Below are 21,526 nucleotides of genomic sequence, written 5' to 3'. Positions count from 1 at the left end.
GAACCACATGTGCCCACCTGTGCCATGCCTGGCTGAGGAAGGGTGCAGTCTGTGGCCCTGGAGAGCAGAGGGTTAACACTGCAGTACCTTGGAAAGGGGATAGGGTACTGTAAGTGAGGCCCAGCACTGGGCTACTTAGCTGGAGCCTCATCCAAGCCAGAGGCAGCAGTGCCCATGTCTCCCCAGGGTGCACCCTGCTGCAGATGGGAACTTGCTCCCTAAGCCAGCCGAGGAAATAAGAACCAGCGGCAGCTTCCCTCCCAGGAGACCATCCAGGGCAAGGCCTGCAGGACAGGACTGCTCCTACCTAGTCAGTGTGGGAGGTGAGGGCTACAGGCAAGAGAGGCAGGAGGCTGACGTGGCCTCTGCCTTTTGCCACAGACACCACCAGCCTCATCCCTCTGACCACCAGCAACCCCTCCACCACGATCAGCACCTTTACAGAGCACTGGTAAGCCAAGATTCTGCCATGCTCTCCACCCCAGGAGTGCCTCAGCCAGGTAGCTTCCTGCTGGCAGCTGGAGTATCGTCTCTGCCAGCGTTTGGACCCAAGACTTCATTGTGGTTCTACCCTAGGAGGCCACTGAAATCCAAACAGCTTTCGGCTGAGGGGCAGAGTAGGAAGCTTGAAACATGAAAGGCACCTGCAGGGGGGTGCACGCAGACTTGCAAAGTCATCCATTGTCTAAAGGGAAAGCTGGAGAGATGGTGGCAACTGTGCCAACAGACCCCTTGCAATGAAGCTCAGCGCCTAGTTGCCTTCCATGGGGCATCAGCCACCATTTCCAATCCAAACCATTCAAGATGTCCCCCCCCAAAAGGATGGTTCTATCCTACCCCAGGACAGGACCAGCTCGTGTGCACTGGGCTGAACTCTAGGGCTTTGACAGGGCTGTTCTACCCCTTCCTCACCCATGGAACATGATGCAAAAATCCAGCCATCGCACCAAGCAGAACATGTGCCAGAACCCAAGCGCCTTTGGGCCACGAATGGAGGGGCAGGATGGGCAGTGTTGAGTCTGTGGAGCCTGAAACAATAGTGAGATGTGAACTACTTGTTAGTTCCACTTCCGATCGCTGCTGGATTTCCCCAGCCCACGTGTGGGATGAGCACAATTCCAGACAGCCTGCCAGGATGCCACATGGGGTGACCAGCTGTCCCAATTTTATAGGGACAGTCCTGATATTTGGGGCTCTCTTATATAGTTTCCTATTACCTCCCATCCCGTCCTGATTTTTCACACTTGCTGTCTGGTCACCCTGCTGCCTCCAGCACCTGCCTCCCTTCTGCAGAGCAGTTATCAAACCAAACGCCCATAGCATACTGAGAGTGTAGGGGCAAAGTGACGGGTATGTGGAGACAGTCAGCCCAGGCTGCCCCTGGCAGAGCCTCTGCTGTCTGCTTTACCCCCTGCTGCTGTTGAATTCCCTGTTGTGGCATTGGGCCCAGCCTGCTGCAGAGCTTCCAGGGCCTGGGCTAGCATGGGCCAGGGAACTGAAATCCTGCCAGAAAAGCCTCCTCTGGAGGATTCCGCCTTTGCTCCCACATCTGTCATTTGGCCCCTCTGCCAACTCAGAGCCAGGTAGGGATCTGGGGTGTCAGGACTGAAGGATAAATGCTTCTTACAAGCAGACAGTTGCCCCCTGCTAACTCCAGCAACTCAGTTGCAGGGATGTTTGTGGAGTGGGAGCAGGCCTGCCAATGGGGGGAGTGGGGAATTGCCTGGGTGCGCTGCAGGGCTGTTAGGTGCACAAGACAGCTCTGGGCCTGTGCTTTGCGGGGCCCCACAGGCCATCCTGGAAGTGATGGATTAGTCACTTCCACCCCAGGCTCTGCCCCCCCGGCACCTGGAATTCTGTTGGTGGGCCTGAGTGGGAGTGTCCCCTTCGCCCAGCTACTCCAAGGAGGAGCAGACTCAACTGGTGGGGAGTCCTCAGCTGGCACAATACAAGCTGTCATGTGTGTGACCCTTGTGGACGGGTCTGGGAAGGGATCTCTGGGCGTGGGGCAGAAGGGTCTGCCTGCTCCCGAGGCTCCACACGTAGGGGTTCAGGCTGGCATTTCAAAGCAGCTTGAGGCCCTCTCCCAACTCCCAGACTCTCCCTGGGGGCTAAAGCGAGGAGTTTCGGAGGAGCCTAGTGAATCGAATCGAAGTCCTTCTCCACACCCCAGGCAGCACAGCACCCCCACTCTGCTCACAACTGACAAGCAGCATCCCCCTGCTCCCCACCAAACCCACTTGTCTGATGCCCCATTGCTAAATCCTGGGGCTGGAACAAGGAAGGTCTCACACAGGAAGTACTGGACAGCAATACATTTATTAAGTATTCAAAAAAAAATTTAAAAAAATAGACACAAACCAGTAAAAAAAATTAAACATCAGGGTCATCGACATGATCAGAGTCATGAGGACGGGCTACAGCTGTGCTAACTCAAGGATGGGGAGGGGAGATGGTTAGTAACTACAGAATGATTTAAAAATGTGGAATCTTTAATCAGAAGCAACTAAATAGATGTTGTCTCGTACTCGGCTAACAAGTAGTGAAGACGGAGGACCACGCTGGACAGTAGGGTGCTGTAGAAGCTTGACCTTCATGGTAAGAATCTTGATGCAGGCCAACTCTAGAGGCTTCACTTGGCAACCTGGGCCTCAGATTCCTCCTCATCATCTTCATACATCTCCCCTTCCTCTTCAGCTGTGGCATCCTGGTACTGCTGGTACTCTGACACCAGGTCATTCATGTTGCTCTCTGCCTCTGTGAACTCCATCTCGTCCATGCCCTCACCTGTGTACCAGTGTAAGAAGGCTTTGCGTCGGAACATGGCAGTGAACTGCTCCGAGATGCGCTTGAAGAGTTCCTGGATGGCTGTGCTGTTCCCAATGAAAGTGGAAGACATCTTCAGCCCCCGGGGTGGGATGTCGCAGACTGCCACCTTGACATTGTTGGGGATCCACTCTACGAAGTAGCTGCTGTTCTTGCTCTGGATGGCGAGCATCTGCTCATCCACCTCCTTCATGGACATGCGGCCTCTGAAGACTGTGGCCACCGTCAGGTAGCGTCCATGACGTGGGTCACAGGCGGCCATCATGTTCTTGGCATCAAACATCTGTTGAGTGAGCTCGGGGACTGTCAGGGCTCGGTACTGCTGGCTGCCACGGGCTGTGAGGGGGGCAAAGCCTGGCATGAAGAAGTGGAGGCGAGGAAAAGGCACCATGTTGACTGCCAGCTTCCTCAGGTCAGCGTTGAGCTGGCCAGGGAATCTCAGGGAGGTGGTGACGCCGCTCATGGTGGCGGAGACTAGGTGGTTGAGGTCACCGTAGGTGGGCGTGGCCAGTTTAAGGGTTCGGAAGCAGATGTCATACAGGGCCTCATTGTCGATGCAGTAGGTCTCGTCCGTGTTCTCCACTAGCTGGTGGATGGATAAGGTGGCATTGTAGGGCTCCACCACTGTGTCGGACACCTTGGGAGAAGGCACCACACTGAAAGTGTTCATGATCCGGTCAGGGTACTCTTCACGGACCTTGCTGATGAGGAGGGTACCCATGCCTGAACCAGTGCCACCACCCAGGGAGTGGGTGAGCTGAAAGCCCTGCAGACAGTCACAGTTCTCACACTCCTTCCTCACCACGTCCAGGACAGAGTCCACCAGCTCAGCACCCTCTGTGTAGTGCCCCTTTGCCCAGTTGTTGCCAGCACCACTCTGACCTGTGGGGGAGAAGACATAGTGAATCTCCTCGCTTCCATCAGTTGGGAGTCAGGTGTGAACAGTGACCAGAGCCTTTTGCTGCAGGAATTTGGTCTCTCCTGGGTGTGCCCAGCCACTGGGCTTAACAGACACTATGTGCCAGGAAGGGCTGCTGTGCAGCAGAGCTGAGCTATGTGAGAGGCTAGATGTTGCATGAGAACAAAGCCTGGGAGCTGCCTGGATCAACGCTCTCAGGCTGGCACCACCTACCACTTAGAGCAGCCATGTGCAAGTTTGGAAGGCAGAGGGGATCAGCCCCCCGTGGTGACTCCCATGGCATGAGGCTGCCCTGACCTCTCTACTTTCCCCACAGCTGAACTAGACAGCTTTCAGGAATGGACAGTCTCAGAGAACGGGCTACAGGCTAGTCGTGTAGCAGGGCAGGCACTGGGGAGCCACCAGCTGACTGCATGAGATCTCAGAACAGAAAAGAAAAAGTTAAGTCTTGCCTAAGGCTAGAGACCCGAAGGGCAGGGGTAGGGTACGGGAAGGGGAGCAGCAGGGATGGTTGTAGTGAATTCTGAGATGCTCTGCACGCGTTTCCTGGGCAATGGGAGAGACGGGGCTAAACTCCTGTGCAGGTATCAAGGGCCCAGCAGAACCGTGGTTTGCAGTGGAGCTCTTCCTCCCAGCACCTGGTCACATGCTCCTCTGGCCAGGTTTCCACTAGTGCTGATGTCGCTATAACTTAGGTCACTTGAGCCACCCCCTCCAAGTGACACAAGCTACAGAGACCTAAGCGCTGTCCACACGGGTGCTATGGGGGCGAGAGACTCTCCCGGCCACACAGCCCCTTGCACAGGTGGAGTAGTTCTGCTGACAGGAGAGCGCTGTCCTGTCAGCACGGAGCCAATGTAGCGCTTCTCGTATAGACGGGCCCTGTGAGAGCAGAGAAGAAGGGACGTTTTCCTACTTTCCCCTGCCTTCAGTGTCATGGGGAGGAAAATCAGCGTAAGGCTCAGCGTCTCTGTTCAGTGACGTTCCCGCAGGTTTGTCTAGACTTTCTGCCCTGAGCTGATCAGCTGTTTGCTCCAGTCCTCCCTAGGCCCCTTCATCTCAGCTACACCCTATCCTTTGCCCCCCACCCTCTTCACCCTGTCCCAACCACCCAATTCCCTCGCAGGTCCTCTTCCTTCACTGTCCTCTACTGAGCTTATCCCCCCCAACCCCCAAGCTAAAAACGCACCTCCCTCCAAGCGACGCAGTTCTAACGGGCCATTGGCCCCATCACTGGTCACTCTGGATGTGCTAGTCCCCTTCCCCCACCCCCAGTCGGGCTGCTTTACTTAGATTAAACTCTCCTGGGCTGACACCATCTCCACACTGTGCAGTACCTCACACTAAGGCACTATTGGAATAGCACGGAGGTAGAGACACGGCCCAACGAGAAGTGACAGCAGGCAGCTGTGTCATGGGGAGCAGGGTGAAGGAGCTCTGAGTGAGCAGCTAGGATGGACCAACTAGCGGCCAAGAGAGGAGCACAACACAGGGCAGGAGAGAGTTAGAACAGCAGCAGGGGACTGGGACGTACCAAAGATGAAGTTGTCAGGTCTAAAGAGATGTCCAAATGCCCCCGATCGAACGCTGTCCATGGTCCCGGGCTCCAGGTCCACCAGGATCGCACGGGGTACGTACTTGTGAGCTGGGAAAGAGACCACAAGTTCCCTCTTAACTGGCAAGGCTCCATGGGACCAGCTTCCACTGCTTGGCCTCAGAGTCCAGAAGAGCCAGCTCATAAGAACGGCTGTACCGGATCAGACCAAAGGTCCATCTAGCTCAGTATCTGTCTACCAACAGTGGCCAATGCCAGGTGCCCCAGAGGGAGTGAACCTAACAGACAATGATCAAGTGATCTCTCTCCTGCCATCCAGCTCCATCCTCTGACGAACAGAGGCTAAGGACTCCATTCTTTACCCATCCTCAGGACCAGCTCATCTGCTGAGACTCCAGCCTCTGCCCCTGGGCATTGGCAGCACCCTCCAGTTAGTGGTGCACCAGTCCCCATTAGACCTGGGCCCAGCTCGCTATGTTCCATAGGCTGGAGCTTTGGCACAGGGCTGTTTGGATTTGGGGACAAGCTCAGAACTCGCAGTGCACTGAGGCAAGGCTGGGAACTTCCCCAGCACTGCACCCCTGAAGGCATCTCCTCCCTTCCGATGAGCTGCCACAAAGGCAGGAAGGAGCACAGGCAGCGGTCACATCCCCTCTGGCCAGATGGGCATTCGCTGCAACAAGCAAGCCACCAATTGAGTTTCACTTGCCCCCCTCCCCATGCCAATGCCCATTCCAGACAGCCGAGTCAGGGGCCTGCGTTGCCCTCCTGTTGACCCCAGCAGCCGGCCCTGCACCACAGTAACCAGCTGGCGTCACCTTAACCTCCTCCGGCTGGGATGAGAGGGGGAACATTCCCAGAACAATCCTGCAAGCCTGGACTGGCCAGCAGAGCGCACTCCAGGAGAGATGCTCCCTGGGGTGCTGGACACACCACCCGCCCTGCGTTCCCACACCATGACATCATGGAAGGGACTGGCCAGGCATTGCAGAACAGCTCTGTTTCACAGCCCACGCTCCCCGCCTGAGCACAGTGGGAGAGGAGGCTCAGGGTAAGCACACATATGCCCGGGGCAGCACTGTTAAGGGCCAGAGAGGAAACCCTGTAATGTGTCACACACTGCTCCAGTCAGCCTGGCCCAGGGGGAGAGCAGCAGCCAACTCCCAACTTACAGGAAGCCTCATTGTAGTAGACACTGATCCGCTCCAGCTGCAGGTCAGAGTCTCCCACGTAGTTCCCGCTGGGGTCTATCCCGTGTTCATCGCTGATCACCTCCCAGAACTGTGGAAAGAGCAGGGGACATTCAGAGCTGTGGGCACCTGGGCAGGGCCAAGCACCACACTGAGCTAGGAGAGGTACCAGGCCTGTTTTCTTTGTTCTCCAGAGAACAAAGCCAAACCACCCCACTCCAAAGGCCAGCCAAAGATTTCAGCTTGGCCTGTGTGGAGTGAATCCTGGCACCTAGGAGCAGGACCAGAATCAGATTCTGAAGTGGACCATGCCCCCCTGCACCTCAGTGCAGGCCTGGTCCCCCAATAGCTCTGGTTCCTCATGCTGTCTAGCCCCAGACACTCCAGACCAGGCTCCCTGGGGAGGCTATTCCACAGCCTGATGCCTTACTGCCAGAAACCCCTTTGGCTAGTTAGCTAGAAGGGTCTCCGACAATTCAATCCCCTGGCCCCTATACTTGGAGGCAGAGAGTTGAGGCTGGCTAAGTACTAGCCGCAGGAAGGGATAAGGAGTCGAGGGGCACTGCAAAGCAGAGGAGGCACTGGATTTGGGAAGGGGACAATTGCTCTGCACTCACCATCTACGAAGACCACAGGGAGAGTCAGACCTGCCGGCAGCACTAGTTGACTGACCCAGAGACATTGATTAGGTGCCACCTGTGAGCTTCACAGTGACTGGAAGCAAGTCACAGCTCAGGGACAAGGGTAGCTTTGGAGACCAAGGCCTGAATTCTCAGTTACCCGAGTACCCAGATTCCAAGGCCAGACGGGCCCATTGTGATCATCATCCAGTTGGACCTTCTGCACAGCACAGGCCAGAGCCCTGCCCCCCAGTAATCCCTAGTGCGGAGCTTAGGGAAACATCCCACCCTGATGTACAAGTGGTCAGCGATGGAGACTCCATCACGGCCCTTGGTAAGTTGTGCCAATGGTTAGATATGCTCAGTTAAAAGTTTACCCCTTATTTTCAGGCTGAATGTGTCTCACTTCACCTTCCAGCCATGGGATGGTGTTCGACCTCCCTCTGCTAGACTGAAGAGCCAGTTATGAAATGTCTGTTCCCATGTTGAGGCTCCAAACACCAAATGGGTAAGAATCTACCAGGATCCAACAAGATTGTCAGCGCTACGGGCTCACTTTGTCATTGGGTAACACCGTGCTTTGCATCCGTCAGTCTCAAAGCTTTACATCCAAAGTCCCATTCCCAGGTGGGGAAACTGAGGCACAGGGTGGGAAAGTGACTTGCCCAAGGCCACTTGGCAGGCCAGTGAGAACTGGGCACAGAACCAAGGTCTCCGGAATAAGAGTCCAGTGCTCTCTCCACTGCCCATATGCTGCGGTGGGGTAGAGAGGCCCTGGTGTAAATGACCATCAGGCCCAGCTCTTCACTTCAACAGGCTCAGAGTTCCTCAGGCAGAGACACCAGGGGAGTCCCCACTGGGGCCAGAGTTGGCTGCTAAGATGCTGGTATTCAAACCTCCAGCGAGCCGAGGAGCCCTTCATGGAACAGCAACACGGTAACTGCCCAGCAGCTGGCGCATAAGGGAAGCCCACATTCGCGTGATACCCCGGGGCGGGAGCTAAGATCCTGCACAGGCACCGCATCAGTCCCACAGCGGCTGGAGCGCTCCCAAGGAGTGAGATGTTCCCAGAGGTTCAATGGTTAAACACGCATTACAAACGGCTCAGATCACAGGGCTGGGCTCCCAGGTCCTTTCAGCAGCGCAGGGAACTCCCCATGCCGGCTGTTCGCGTCTCAGCCGGGCTCCCCGTCAGCCTGTAGGGGCCGAGCTCTACCAGCAGCCAGTCCTGTCTACACTGCGGCATTGCCTGGCAGTGCAGCACCAGACGGCTCCGCGCCAGATGGGAGCTAGCCATGGTGCTGCAGCACACTGACCTCCCGTTACCTCCAGACTAGCTGAGTCACTTGCCTTTGTTCTCCTGGGTTTCGTAACAGGCAGCAGCGACAGCCGAGGGCGAGTGGCACCCTGGGAAAGGAGGCTTTGGCTTCATGTTCAAAAGGTGCCTGAAGCCAGAGAACACATTTGAATCTGCTGCTCTCCTGAACTCCTTGGGCTCTGGCCAGGTCTTAGCAAGGGCCCAGCATTGCAAGGAGCAACGTGCTGCAGGAGGGGTGGACAGGCTGCTCGCTGCCACTGTGCCCTCGCCAGGGTCAAACTAATCACATACAAGGGCTGCCATCTGTGCAGAGCCCCCTACGTGGAGAAATCCTGGCCAAGACAAGCCCCCTGAACACAACAGCACCATGCAGCCTCTGCACCGAGCACCTCACCCCCCAGAGGCCTTGCATTCCTCTCCCACTGCCCAGTGCCCTGCCTCAGTGGGCTGCTCCCTCGGGGGTGGGAGTTGTCCTTAGAAGAGACACTTCCTCTCGCGGGGGTGTGTGTTCATGTGGAGCTGCACAAGGGGGGGGACGGACACTCATTGCCAAATGCCTGAGCTAGAGCTAAAACTCACTCAACTCTGAGGATTGGGGAACATGCTGAGCAGGGCTGGCTCTAGACACCAGTGTCCCATGCATGTGCTTGGGGCAGCACTTTTCAAAGGGCGGTGCTCTGGCCCTTGGGGGGAACCTCTTTTTGGCTTGGGGCAGCAAAAAACCTGGAGCCGGCCCTGTGCTTTAGCCTTGATGCTGTGTTGGGGGGAGTGCCGGGGAAGTGTCCTACATCTGACAGTGCTGCGTGTTTTGTGCCAGCGCTGCTAAACTGAGCTCTAATTTAGAGCAGCAGCCATGGCTGTAAGAGGACAAATTGGAACTGATTGCAAGGTCAGGGTGATCTTAAAATACACAGCAATGTCTGCCTGCAGTGGGGCTCCTCTGTTCAGCTGCTCACTCTGTGCAGAGTGACCTCATCTCCCCAGTGACCCCTTGCTAAAGGGACCACACAGAGCTGAGCCCATCTGAACCTCCAGCGAGTGGAAAGTGCTGTGATCACCCACCCAGGACTCAGACATGGCTCCAGCTCACCACAGACAGGCAGTGCTCTGAGGAGCTGTCACTCAAAGAAGCTTGCATCCCACATTGAGCAGACATGTCAGTTACTGGGCTTATGAATTATTCATACCAATTAACATATAAATGAGTCTCTTCAGGTAGCAAATACAGAGGTTCCCCAAACAATGAGTGCGCAGGGAATGACATCTGAAGTGCTGACTGCGAGACATGCGCTGGAGCAGTAAGGTAAGGATTGCGTAAGCAAGGGTTCTTGCTGCCCCATCCGGCTCCAGGTCAGCTGGAGCCTGGGACTGGAAACTAACCAGTTAGATCCCAGTGGGTGGCACAGTGCACCCAGGCACAGCTCCATGGGCAGTCCCTCTTCCTTCTCCCCTGCCCCCTCCTCTCATCCCTTCTGGGGGAATCTAGGGCTCTGTCCTGCTGCCATGTCCCAGCAAGGGGAGACCAGTCATGGAGATGAGCCCCAAGCCCAGCAGCCCTGGAGCCTTTTCACTTCCAGTGCAGAGGGGGGCTGATCCCTCACATGCATGGAGAAACGGGCTGCAGAGATTTGTGCCACAAGCCCTCCTGGAAATGGGCACTGGCAGGGCTGATTATTCTGCTTGGTAGCTGGCCTCTCCCCCTCCTCCAGCCACTTGGCCTATTAGTGGCAGGTGTTCTCCTGGCCCCTGGTGACCAGGATAATGACAAGGCATCCCCCCTTCATCCCTGCTGGACGCACTCAGCCGCAGCTGCACACAGACTCCCGAGCACTGATTTGATTTCAGCCCCCTCTCCCCAGCCCTCCTGGGACAGGGCAGGAAGCAGCTTCCTCTCCTGGCAGACTTGCCTTGTTCTATATTCAGAGCAGGCACAGATGGCCCCCGGAGGCCTGATTGATGATTAGCTGTTACACGCTAAGTCACCGCAGCAGGTGTCTTGAGCTGAAGCGCCCAACAAAATCTTTTACACATGCAATTGCCAAGCTGGGTTAGCGGGCCCCTCCCCTCCCCCCAGATTCATGTATTTCACTGTGCCTGGAACAAAGACACCGTCCCATGTCCCATAAGCCCCAGCTGCAGCCTGGGTTGCCTACTAGCCATTCCCCCCTTGGCTACAGGAAGACTGAAATTACCCTCTATTATCGCTGCATTTCACACACAGGATGGTGCGAATCTAACAGCAGAAATCTGTTCCAGCTCCCACAAGACACCCCTGCCAAAGAAGGACCAAGCGTCTGAGGTGCTGCTCCTCAGCTCTGATTCGGGAGGAGGCTCCTGGTTACCTATGATGTGTTGGGGGGTGGAGCATGGCTGCTCAGTGCTATTGTCCTACCCTGGAACCAAGGTTGCTTTGTCACCATTTCTCTAGAGCTGGAGAAAGCCCAGGCGGCAGCGTCTCCCTCAGACCGAGCTACAAAGTGAGCAGCTCTGTACGGAGCAGGACCCAGGCCAGGGCTCTGAAGAGAGCTCCAGGGCTCACACCATGGAGGGGAGTCAGGAAAAAGGGGCCTGGCAGCACCGGGCTCCTGACGTCCCTAGATCAGCTGCCTTTCAGCTGGGCCCTTCTACTACAGGGGTAAAAGGGTTTGCCTGGGGCCCACGGGAGGGTGCAGCTCACGCAGGGTCACAGCCAACACTTGGCTCCCAGACCTCGGTTCTAGCCACTAGCTCGCACAGCTTGCAATTACAGAAGGCATCTGGCTTGTTAAACCAGAACAAAGCCATTCACACTAGCATTCCTGCCAGTGCCTGGGCAGGTCAAACCACTGCTGGAGAAATTCTGGCTTGGCAGCATCCTTGTGAGGGGCAGAAGCTGCCCTGCCCACCCCACACATCTCAGGGTGCTTTGGGGCAGGGTTGTGAGTTCAATCCTTGAGGGGGCCATTTAAGGATTTGGGGATTAATCCTGCTTCAAGCAGAGGGTTGGACTAGATGATCTCCTGAGGTCCCTTCCAACCCTAATAATCTATGATTCTATGATTTCCAGTTTTCCCTCCTAAGAGGCATCACATGAAGGATGCTCAACAAAGGGCCCCACCTCCTTTGCTTTTTTGATGCTCCTGGCAGGAGCTGCCATGCTGATGCCAGTCACCTCCCAGGCAGAGGTCACACCCACAGCCCCTCAGTTAGGGGGCTGCGAGGCCCACTCTGCCCGTCAGAGCCCTGGCACTCAGGCTGGCGCACCAGGCTCAGCCCCTCACACAGACAGGGGTTGGGCTGGTAGGGGGTTGTGCAGGGAACAGTGTCACATGTCTGTGCCACCCACCCAGCCTGTACCCTCTGCAGTGGGTGACCCGCCCCCCCGAACATCTGGGCCAGCTCGCCCCAGGCACTGCGCTGCCCCGAGCAGCCACCCTGCCGCCCGACCCGCACTGCGGCGGAGCAGCCTCCGGGAGGGGCTGGGGGAGCACAGAGACGAGGCTGGAGCAGCCAGTCGCCCTGCGCCACAGCATCCCCCAGGCCCGAGGCTGCGCCCAGCCAGCCCCCGAGGAGCCCCCGGCCAACCCCGGGCAGCGGGTCCCAGCGAGGGCAGCCGGTGCCGTACCGGGCACAGCCCCGAGCGCATCCCTTTGTTCCCAGCTCCGCAGTGCCGGGGCGTGGCTCGCTCGCTCCCAGCCGCCGCCCACCCCCTCCGCGCCGGGCTGGGGCTGGGGCGGGCGATGCGGGCACGTCCCGCCCCCCCCGGCAGAACGCGGAGCCGCAGCCCGGGACCCCGCCAGCTGCCCCGGCCGGTACCTTGGCTCCGATCTGGTTGCCGCACTGGCCCGCCTGGATGTGCACGATCTCCCTCATGCTGGCCCGGGGCGGCGGCTGTGGCTGCTGCAGGCGGCTCGGGGGGCGAAGGAGCGGAGCGGGCGGGGGCTGCGGAAAGCGGCCGGGCGCCTGCCGGAGCCTTTTATAGGCGCCCGCCGCTGCACCCGGCCGGCCGCTGACGTCACCCCGGCCCGGCCACCAATCAGCGGGCGCCGCTACAAATGCTGCAACATCCCTGCAGCATCAGCACCAGCGCATCCCCCGCCCTGCGCCCCGCCACAATGCAACAGCTGCCGCGCCCCGGAGAGCAGCCGGGGACCCCCCAATTAACAGCGGGGCGGGGCAGAGCCTCGGCCCGGGTCCCGCGGTGGGGGGGCAGCTGGGGTGGTTCCGGCACTGGGTCCAGCCCTGGCTCTGCCCCAGTTACCGAGGGGGCCCCTGGGAGGGGCTCAGCGCTGGGTCCATGTGGGGCGCTGGCCAGTCTGGATAGTGCCCCCCAGTGTCTCCATCCTTCCTCCCCCGCCCGTCTGGGCCCTTCCCCTTCTGCGCGCTTTGAAGCAAGGCCAGTCTGTGCAGGGCCTGGTGGGGGCCTGGTTCAGCTGCTGCCCTTGTCCAAGTAATGGAAGCAGGAGCAGCCCCGGCCTGAGCAGGTGGAAGCTGCCAGCACAGAGCAGCCCAAGGGGATGTTGTTAGGGTTCATCTGGGTTATTGTGGAGATGCCCAAGGACCCACTGACACAGGAGCAGCCAGTCCCGGTGAGTTCACAGCCTAGACAGACACACGGGGCGCACAGCCTGGAGGCAGAGTGAGCCGTGGAGGGTGGCAAACGCCTATCAGTGCCAGTCCCTGTGACCAGCATCCTCTGCTGCAGAAGGCGGCATGTGGCTCCTTGCCGCACCCTGCCCAGCCCATCCTGCACCGAACCAGGAGAGGGCGGCTCCTTCCCGAGCTCTAGGTGTGTTCTGCTGGGTTCTAGCCTCACTCTGGTGGCTGGAGCTTCTCACCAGCCGCTTCTCCTCTGAAGCTTAATAAGCCCTGACTCTCCAGGAGCCCTAGTGGCCAGGAGTTCCACATGCTAATTGTTCATTGTGTGAATGAGGATTTCCTGCCATCATGATTTTCAACTGGCTCCTTTCCCGTTCCTTGCATGGCCCCTGTTCCTGCCCAGTCACTGTCTCTATCCCAGCCATTATCCCATGTTATTGAGTCATGGCCCCTCTTATTCATCTCCCCGGGGAGTCCCAGCAGCACCCACCACACGGGAGGGGCACCACACTCCAGCCTCAGAGACACCCGCTATGGGGCAGGTCGGGAGCACTGGCTCTGGGACTCAGATTCACCCACTTTGCCTAGAGATTGGGACAGCAGCTTTACTGGCTCCACTGGCTACAGGGTGCAGGGCAGGGGGAGATCTGAGCAGGATATTTGCACAGCATAAAACTAGCCCTTGCTGGGGACGCTGGGGATGCTGGAGGCAGGGGAATTGCCAGCCCCTGATCGAGGAGGCCATGTGGGAGGACCTGCTGCAGCTAGAATGAAAGAACAAAAACCCCATCAGAGCCGCTGTGTGAGGGGAGAGGTACTGCAGGCCAGGCCTGCTAGTCACCTCCCTTTGTTCAGCTGGAGCAGCCAGGCTGGCGCAGCCTTCAGGGAGAGAGGCTTTTCTGAGCCTGCTACAACTGGCTCTGCACACCCGGGGGGTGCTGTTGTAGTGGGGTGGTTCCCCCCGGGCAGCCAGGGCCTGGAGGAGAAGCTGCTGTGGCCCATCCCCCTCGCTGGCTGAGTGATGCCGGTTGCCCAAGGCATTGCCTGCTTCATTGTGTCTGCGCAGCCTCAACCCGCCTACAGCATCAGGCTGGGGCCATCTGAGCTTCCCTCAGGCACCACGTAGCAATTCAGGCCCCTGGGTCTGATTTTCCCTGGACTGGCAGCTGCGTTGCTCCTGGGTCATGCCAGTGACCCAGCGAGTTCTGTTCACACCAGGGAGGCAGGGCAGAATTGGGCCCCCTGAGGCTACATCCTTGCGACACAGCTTGGGGCCTAGAGTCACTGGAAAGGGGTACTTGGGACCTGCCTGTCCCAGGCTGGTGTGTGGGGATGGGGGTGCAGCTGGGAGCTGGGGGAGGGGGGTCAGAGACGCAGCAAGTACAACGCTACGAACTGTAATTCCATTAACAAACCACCGACAAAGGGAAAATGCCAACTCACTAGCAAGGAGCATTCCCTCGCGCTGCACTGCAGGGCACTGCCCAGCCCTCCCCCGGGGAGTGATGCCCATGCCATGGCACAAGGCACTAGTTACTGGTGGTGCCACCAGAGGTGGGAGCTGCTGGAGAGATGCTCTGAGGCTGGCAGGGGCTGTGGGGTGGGGGGCTCTTCCCTGCCCTCACCCCTGGGTCCTGGATTCCTCAGTCCTTCCCCAGGGTCAGGTACTTGCCTTTTGGGGCAGGTTTGCCAGCCCTGGAGTTGGCAAGGCGGAGTCCCCCCATGGGACACTGGTAGGAGACGGTGGGGAGGGAGGTGAGCTGGAGGGCAGTTCATTGCTGGGATGTTGCAAGAAACCTTCACACCAAACGGCCCCACTGCCAACTCCCCTCTGCCCCCCTCCACCGCCCGGGGCTAGGAACGCTGACCTCCAAGCCCTGCACCGCGGGAGACATCCGGGCCCAGCCACCCTTGCCAGGTGCAGACAGTGCAGGGCCCTTGCTCAGTGAACACACCTCAGCCCTCCACGGCTAGTGCACGTGCCCAGTGACTGCACGCTGAGCTCAGCCTGAAGAGCAGCCGAGCTACCAGCACACTGAGGGGAGCCGCCCCCGGCATGTACAGCCCGGCTGGCTGGGGAGGGAAGCCCCTTGGCTGGAGCTCTGGCCTTGGAAATAGAGGCCTGATGTCACCAGCTAGAAAAGAGAGCAAGCGACAGCTTGGAAGGAACATGGAGCTGCAACAAAACCAGCTAAAAAACCCTGAGCTGGGTGGAAGGGGGAGTCAAGCATCCCCCACCCAGGGGCTGGGGGGGTCACCACGATTGTCCCTCCATGGGACCTGTGTTGGTGGCACAGATGAAGGGACTGGCAGGCACAGAGCATGGGACTGGCAGTGAGCAGGCCCTGCAGCAGTGCCAGTGTCATAGGAGGGTAGTGAATAGGGAACCCATGGACCCCTCTTTGCACCAGGTCTCCCCCATGGCTGTTACTGTGATACAGGCAGCCTGGCCACGTGCCTTGGGGTGGCGTGGGTGCTGGGGGACTTTCTGCCCATTTGCACTGAATGCCCAGTGCCCTTTTCTCTAGGGCTCTCCAGTGTGGGTTTCCACACCCTGCCACTGAGCAAGAACACAAGGGGCCCGGTGCACCCATCCCAGAGGCAGGCCTGAGTCCTGGCTCCCTCACTAGCTTCTCCCAGGGCAGGAGGTGCCTTTGCCTGACATACTCCATCTGCAGAACGATGTGCTGGCCAAGCAGGGAGCTGACATAACTGGGGAGGGAGTTGGCCCCTGGAAAGATGCTACTTCTAATTCTACCAGCAAATCCCAGAGACCTGACCTGCTGGTTCCGTGGGTGCCCTATGGGGGCATCTGAGCACAGCTGCACCTTTGTGTCTGTGTTGGTAGCTGGGCGTAGGCTCTGGCCAGGGGCTCTGTGTCCTGTTCCTCCTCCCTGCTCCCCAATAAACAAACCTGCCTGGAGGCCAGCGCTCTGTGCACACTGAGCTCCACAGACACCAGTGGGAGCTGAGTGCGGCAGTGATTGATTTCTGCTCAGGCTGCTTCAGCTCCTTGCTTTGGCTAACACCCATTTAACCCCAGCGCCTGCTGGACTTGGCTACAGGCCGAAGGTGCCACCTCTTGGACGGGCGTTTGCTTTGGGGGTAGGTCTAGGCTCTCCAGGGCACCCCCGGGCCAGATGCCAAAGGTGTTAAAGCACCAAAGGATGCAGAGAGCCACCTGGTGGATGGTGCTTTTGTAAATTCCTCATCCTGCTGCTTTCAGTGCCTAACCACATCTGGAAACCTGCCACAAGGCAGATAGGGCCTGAAAGGCGGGGGCCCCAAAGGCGCAAACAGTCCCCTCCCTTTTCAGGGAGCCCTGCAGGCTTCCTTCAGCCCCGTGGCAAAGCCAAGAAGGCAGAAGGCCAAGCTCCTGTGCAGGTCACATTCAACACCTCTGCTAAGAACGCAGGCAACTCTTGGTCTCCTGGGCCCTCCGCTAGTGTGTGGTGGCAGATGCCAATGTGACCCCCATGTGCTGATTACTAGCCCTTGCCTCACACTGAGCTGCCCCAAAGCCTGGCCCCCTAAGATGGGCCAGCCCCATATAGCACCAGGGCTCAGCATCCCACAAACCAATGGCTTTAAAGACGGGCCCTACCCCCACTCCTAATCCCAATCCAGTGCCCCTGGCTGCAGAGGCACCCAGGTCTCAGTGCTTGCTGGCCATGCCAGGGGGTTGGCCTGGGAGGCACGTGGAGGTTAGCCGAGTTTGGAGAAAGACGCCTGCAGAGGGTGACACAGTGGCCTGCGCCGCAGGGGCAGCACACGTGTGCATAGCTGCGAGGCGTGTGCCTGTGTGCGAGGGTCCTGGCAGGGCTGGCACGGCCCCGGATGGGGAACACAGCACAAAGGCCTTTGCAATCTCCAGGCAGCAGAGGGCATCGGGCGTGCCAGCACAGCCTCCAGCCGATGCGTTTCTGTGGGGTGAAACCCCACCCATGGGGGGCATGGCTGTGTGGGAAGAGGGGTCCAGTACTGGCCATGCTGGGGGAGGCTCTACCCCTGGGGGGTGTATGGTGTGGTGTGTCCATTGTGTGCCCCAGAGTATGGGTCGGAGTGTCAGCAGAGGGGGAGCTGTGGGTGGATGGGCACTAGCATAGGGGGTGTCAATGGAGGATGTGGGGGGAGGGACACTGGCCTGAGGGGGATGGGCTCTGGCATGCAGATGTCTGTGGTGGGCATTGGGGAGGGGTGCTATCATGGGGGGGATGTCTATGGTGGGTGTAGGGGCCATGGACTCTGGCATGGGTCTGGCTGTGGTGGGCATGAGGGGGAGGGGCACTGGCATGGAGATATCTGTGGTGGGCAGGGGGGGCGCTGGCATGGGGGTGTCTGTGGTATGTGCTTTGCTGCCTGCCATTCTGGGCTTTTCCTGTCCCTGTGCCAGCCCCTGGGCCTGTCCCGGATTGCAGGGGAGACCCAGTGTGCTGTTCCTCAGGGCAATGACCTGGCTCCCTCCCCAGGCCCTGCCACTGCGCCCAGGGCAGTGCCCATCCCTCAGAGCAGCCGGGCTGAGGATGCCACACCGTGGGGCAGCAAGGGCTGAGGACCTATGACAGGCTGAGCCATTCCTCCCACCCCTGGCAGATGGGATGGCACAGCAGGGCACTCAGGGGGGCACAGCTGTCCCCACTTGCTTCCCAGTCCTGCCCACACAGGGAGAAGGGCTCCCGCCAGGGCAGCATGGGGCTGGTCCTAACTGAGACTAGCTCCATGGTTGGTCCTGAATGGGGCCCTGGTGTGGGAGCCAGGACTCCCAGGCTCTAGTCTCAGCTCTGGTGCTGACCCACCGTGTAGCCTCCATGATGTGCCTCAGTTACTTTGTGACCCTGCCTCCCTCATTGGGGGAATGATAGTGCTAGGGCAAGGCCAGTGCCAAGGGGGGCAGCCCCTCGCCTCCCGGGTGCTGGGGCCAGCATTGAAGCCCGAGGTTTGCTCAGGCATCAGGAGACCTGGCTGACTGGGGAGGTAACCATTCCCATCACACTTCAGCACTGTGCGGTGGGGGAGTAAGGGGGTGACAGCTCCTGGCGCCAGGAACTGCAGCCTGCCTCTGCCCCCAGCAGACCCAAGGAGCAGCCCAGGGGCTAAGCCTAGATATTAAGAGCTGGCACCATAGTCCATGGGGGACCCTGGCATCAGGCAGTGCCAGACACCCAGCCAGGCTCCTTCGGACGGGAGAGAGTCCAGAGGAAGGGAACGAGCAAATACAGCCACTAGCTCTAAAAAGGGAATAGCAGACCAGGCAGCTTAGCTTCAGTGCCTGGAAACATGATAGAGCAAATAATTGAACACTCTGTTTGTAAACACCTGGAAGAAAAATAAGGGGATAAGTAAGAGCCAGCAGGGATCTGTCAAGAACAAATCGTGTCAAACCAACCTAACATCCTTCTTTTAACAAGTCTTGTGGCTGGGGTAGGGGTGGGGGTGGGGGTGGGGAGAAGGAAGATGTGATATCTTGACTTCAGTGAGGCCTTTGTTACTGGCTCCATGACCTTCCCATAAACAATCTGGAGAAATACAGCCTAGACCAAGCTCTTGGAAACGCGTGCTCTGAGAGTAGTTACCCATGGAACCCGCAGGGATCTGTCCTGGGTCCGGTTCTATTCAATATCTTCATCCATTATTTGGCTAATGGCATAGAAAGGATACTGGTAAAGTTTGCAGACGATACCAAGCTAGGAGGGTTGCAAGCGCTTTGGAGGATAGGATTAGAATTCAAAATGATCTCGACAAACTGGAGAAACGGTCTGAAATAAATAGGATGAAATTCAATGACCAATGCAAAGTACTCCACTTAGGAAGGAACAATCAGTTTAACAAATACAAATGGAAAATGTCTACCTAGGAAGGACCACAGAAAAAGATGTGGGGGTTATAGTGGATCACAAACTAAATATGAGTCAACAATGTGATGCTGTTACAAAATAAGCGAACATCATTCTGGGATGTGTTAGCAGGAGTGTTGTAAGCAAGACACAATATGTAATTCTTCCGCTCTACTCCGTGCTGATTAGCCTGCAGCTGGAGCATTGTGTCCAGCTCTGGGCACCACATTGCAGGAAAGATGTGGACAAATTGGAGAAAGTCCAGAGGAAAGCAACGACGACGACTAACGGGCTAGAAAGGCTGACGACCTACGAGGGAAGATTGAAAAAAAACTGGATTTGTTTAGCCTGGGGAAGGTGAGACGGGTGGGGGAGTCACATGCTAACAATCTTCAAGTACGTAAAAAGGTGTTCTAAAGAGGAGAGTGATAAATCATTCTCCTGAGGAGCAACGGGCTTACATTGCAGCAAGGGAGATTCAGGCTGGACATCAGGAAAAACGTCTTACCTGCCAGGGTGGTTACGCACTAGAACAAATTGCCTAGGGAAGTTGCAGAAGCTGGAGGTTTTTAAGACCAGGCTGGACACACACCTGTCGGGGATGGTCTAGGTTCACTTGACCCTGCCCCGGTGCAAGGGGCTGGCTGAGATGACCTCTCCAGGTCCCTTCCAGTCCGGCATGCTTATGAATCTATGATTCCATGCCGTAGAGTTGAAGCAGTGACAATGGGAGTGCTCCCCCCCCCCGCCGAGCTCCACACTCCTTGCCCAGTGACTGGGGGAGCAGGAGGGGGAGGTAGCCAGCAGGAGTGAGCTGTGCAGAAGGGCAGACTCACTGCCTGTCTAGGTCCCAGCCAGCAAGATTTGAGGGCTGGGCAAGACGGAGAGCCTGGCCTGGAGTTACCAGTCCTTCTGTGTGGGCAGGAAGCAGCAGAGGGAGTTACAGGAATCCCTGCTTGGGGACAGAACATAGCAGTAGCCCTGGAGTGGCTGGGACTCGCTCACGCGCTTCTCCAGTGATGGGAGAACCACAGATTCTGTGCCCTGGGACCTCACCGGGAAGCTGGCCAGAAACAGCAGCTGCTGTGCCCAAGGCCCTGCCATTTTCTGCACCTGACCCAGGGTGGGAGGGGATGGGCTGGCGCAGGCACAGGCATCCCCTCAGAAAGGTGCTAGGTGCCGTTCAGCAGCTAAATTGTCTCCAACCCCCAAAACAAAAACACTCACAACAAAGCCCTGCTTGATTTTCCGCCACCAACATCCTATAGGAACTGACCGGTGCCCCTTGCAAATGGCCTCTCTGCCTCCCATGCACACTAGGGGCCACTGTGCTGTGGGCTGTGGGCTGCCGTTACCTCTGAGAGCAGGAACCTCGGCTACAACAGGCCTCCTCAGCCCCTCGGTTATGCCCGAGTTACCAGGAACACAGCACCACGTCCTTCAGGGTTTTCCTGAGCTCCTGGCTCCGGAAAGCATAAATGAGTGGGTCTATCACTGAGTTACAGATGATGAGGATGAGGAAGAGATTGAAGTAGTTGAAGAAGCAGGTGCAGAAGGGGTTCTTGGGGCATGTGACGATCAGCGTCAGGTGCAGGAAGAAGGGGCTCCAGCACATGAAGAAGACCCCCAGCAGGATGGTGAGGGTGACTGCCCCCTTCATGCTGGTCATCTGGTGGACAGTGCGTTTCTTCTGTAGGCTGGAGATGTTCTTGGCATGGTGGCGTGCCAAGGAGAACATGTGGATGTAGAGCCCCACCACGAGGATGAGCATGGAGAGGAAGAAGCCAATGAGGCAGAGGATGACGGCGTTGTTCTTGTAGTAGGCGATGAAGATGCTACTGGAGATGGTGCTGGTGACCCAGATGCCCACAATGATGATCACTGCCCGCTGCATGGTCATGATGCTGTGATAGCGCAGGGCATAGAAGATGGTGATGTACCGGTCCACGGCGATGGCCCCCAAGAAGGAGAGCGATGACACCATGGAGCTGCAGATCATCATGTCAATGACGTTGTCCATCTGGCGAACGATGCTGGTCTGGAGGACCAGCATGCCGTGCTCCATCAGCAGCATGAACAGGGTCTCCACCAGGTTGCTGACGCTCACCAGCATGTCGGACACAGCCAGGCAGCAGATGAAATAGTACATGGGTGAGTGCAGGTTCCTGTTCTTAATGATGGCTGTGACCACCAGCACGTTCTCCACCAGGCTGACAAGGCCCAGCGTCAGGAAGAGCTCGTTGGGGACGAAGACACCCTGGCACCAGGCGCTGCTCCTGTTGGCCGGCTCGTCGGTCCTGTTGCTGGGGGCAGTGGCGTTCAGAGAGTTGAGCAGCATCTGCAGAGATGCCAGCGTTGACATAGCGACAGCTTCGGGCTGGGTGTCAGTCAGGTTCTGCTGCTGGCAAACACAGGCAGAAGCAGGTGTGGCCACCATAGCTGCTGCGGTTCTGGCCAGAGCAAAGCCAAGAGTTTCTGCTCCCTCAGAGTGTTCAAGGAACAAGTCTTGGGAGAACAACTCTCCCTGGTGCAGCAACCTGGAAAGTGGCGTTTACAGTCTCCCTGCATCGGATGGCAGAGGATACCCAGAGCAGACAGTGCTGCGACTTCAGCAGAGGGAACACACACAGGACAGGTCCATGGGGCACCCCCTAGGCTGGAAGGAGATGCCCTGGGCTGAAGAACT

General features: G+C 57.9%; 1 protein-coding gene across 1 annotated transcript; it reads right to left on the bottom strand.

Annotated features, from left to right (window-relative positions):
- Positions 1-2,313: 2,313 nt before the first annotated feature.
- On the bottom strand, positions 2,314-21,202 carry TUBB3 (tubulin beta 3 class III). Its single transcript, XM_030581996.1, has 5 exons — positions 20,259-21,202; positions 12,224-12,476; positions 6,473-6,581; positions 5,280-5,390; positions 2,314-3,708 (listed from the first exon to the last, which is right to left on the bottom strand). Exons 1-5 carry the CDS (start codon positions 21,200-21,202, stop codon positions 2,633-2,635), a joined length of 2,493 nt encoding a protein of 830 aa, XP_030437856.1. The 3' UTR covers positions 2,314-2,632.
- Between the last annotated feature and the right edge of the window lie 324 nt (positions 21,203-21,526).

Source organism: Gopherus evgoodei, chromosome 12 (genome assembly GCF_007399415.2).
Source record: "Gopherus evgoodei ecotype Sinaloan lineage chromosome 12, rGopEvg1_v1.p, whole genome shotgun sequence".
Lineage (NCBI taxonomy): Eukaryota > Metazoa > Chordata > Testudines > Testudinidae > Gopherus > Gopherus evgoodei.
This window is presented reverse-complemented; position numbering and strand designations above follow the sequence as displayed.

Coding starts and splice junctions, on each gene's coding strand:
- TUBB3 (XM_030581996.1), bottom strand. CDS start 21,202: ATGTCAACGCTGGCATCTCTGCAGATGCTGCTCAACTCTCTGAACGCC. Junction 6,582..12,223: donor GCAACCAGATCGGAGCCAAG/GTACCGGCCGGG, acceptor CTCTTTCCACAG/TTCTGGGAGGTGATCAGCGA. Junction 5,391..6,472: donor CTACTACAATGAGGCTTCCT/GTAAGTTGGGAG, acceptor TCTCTTTCCCAG/CTCACAAGTACGTACCCCGT.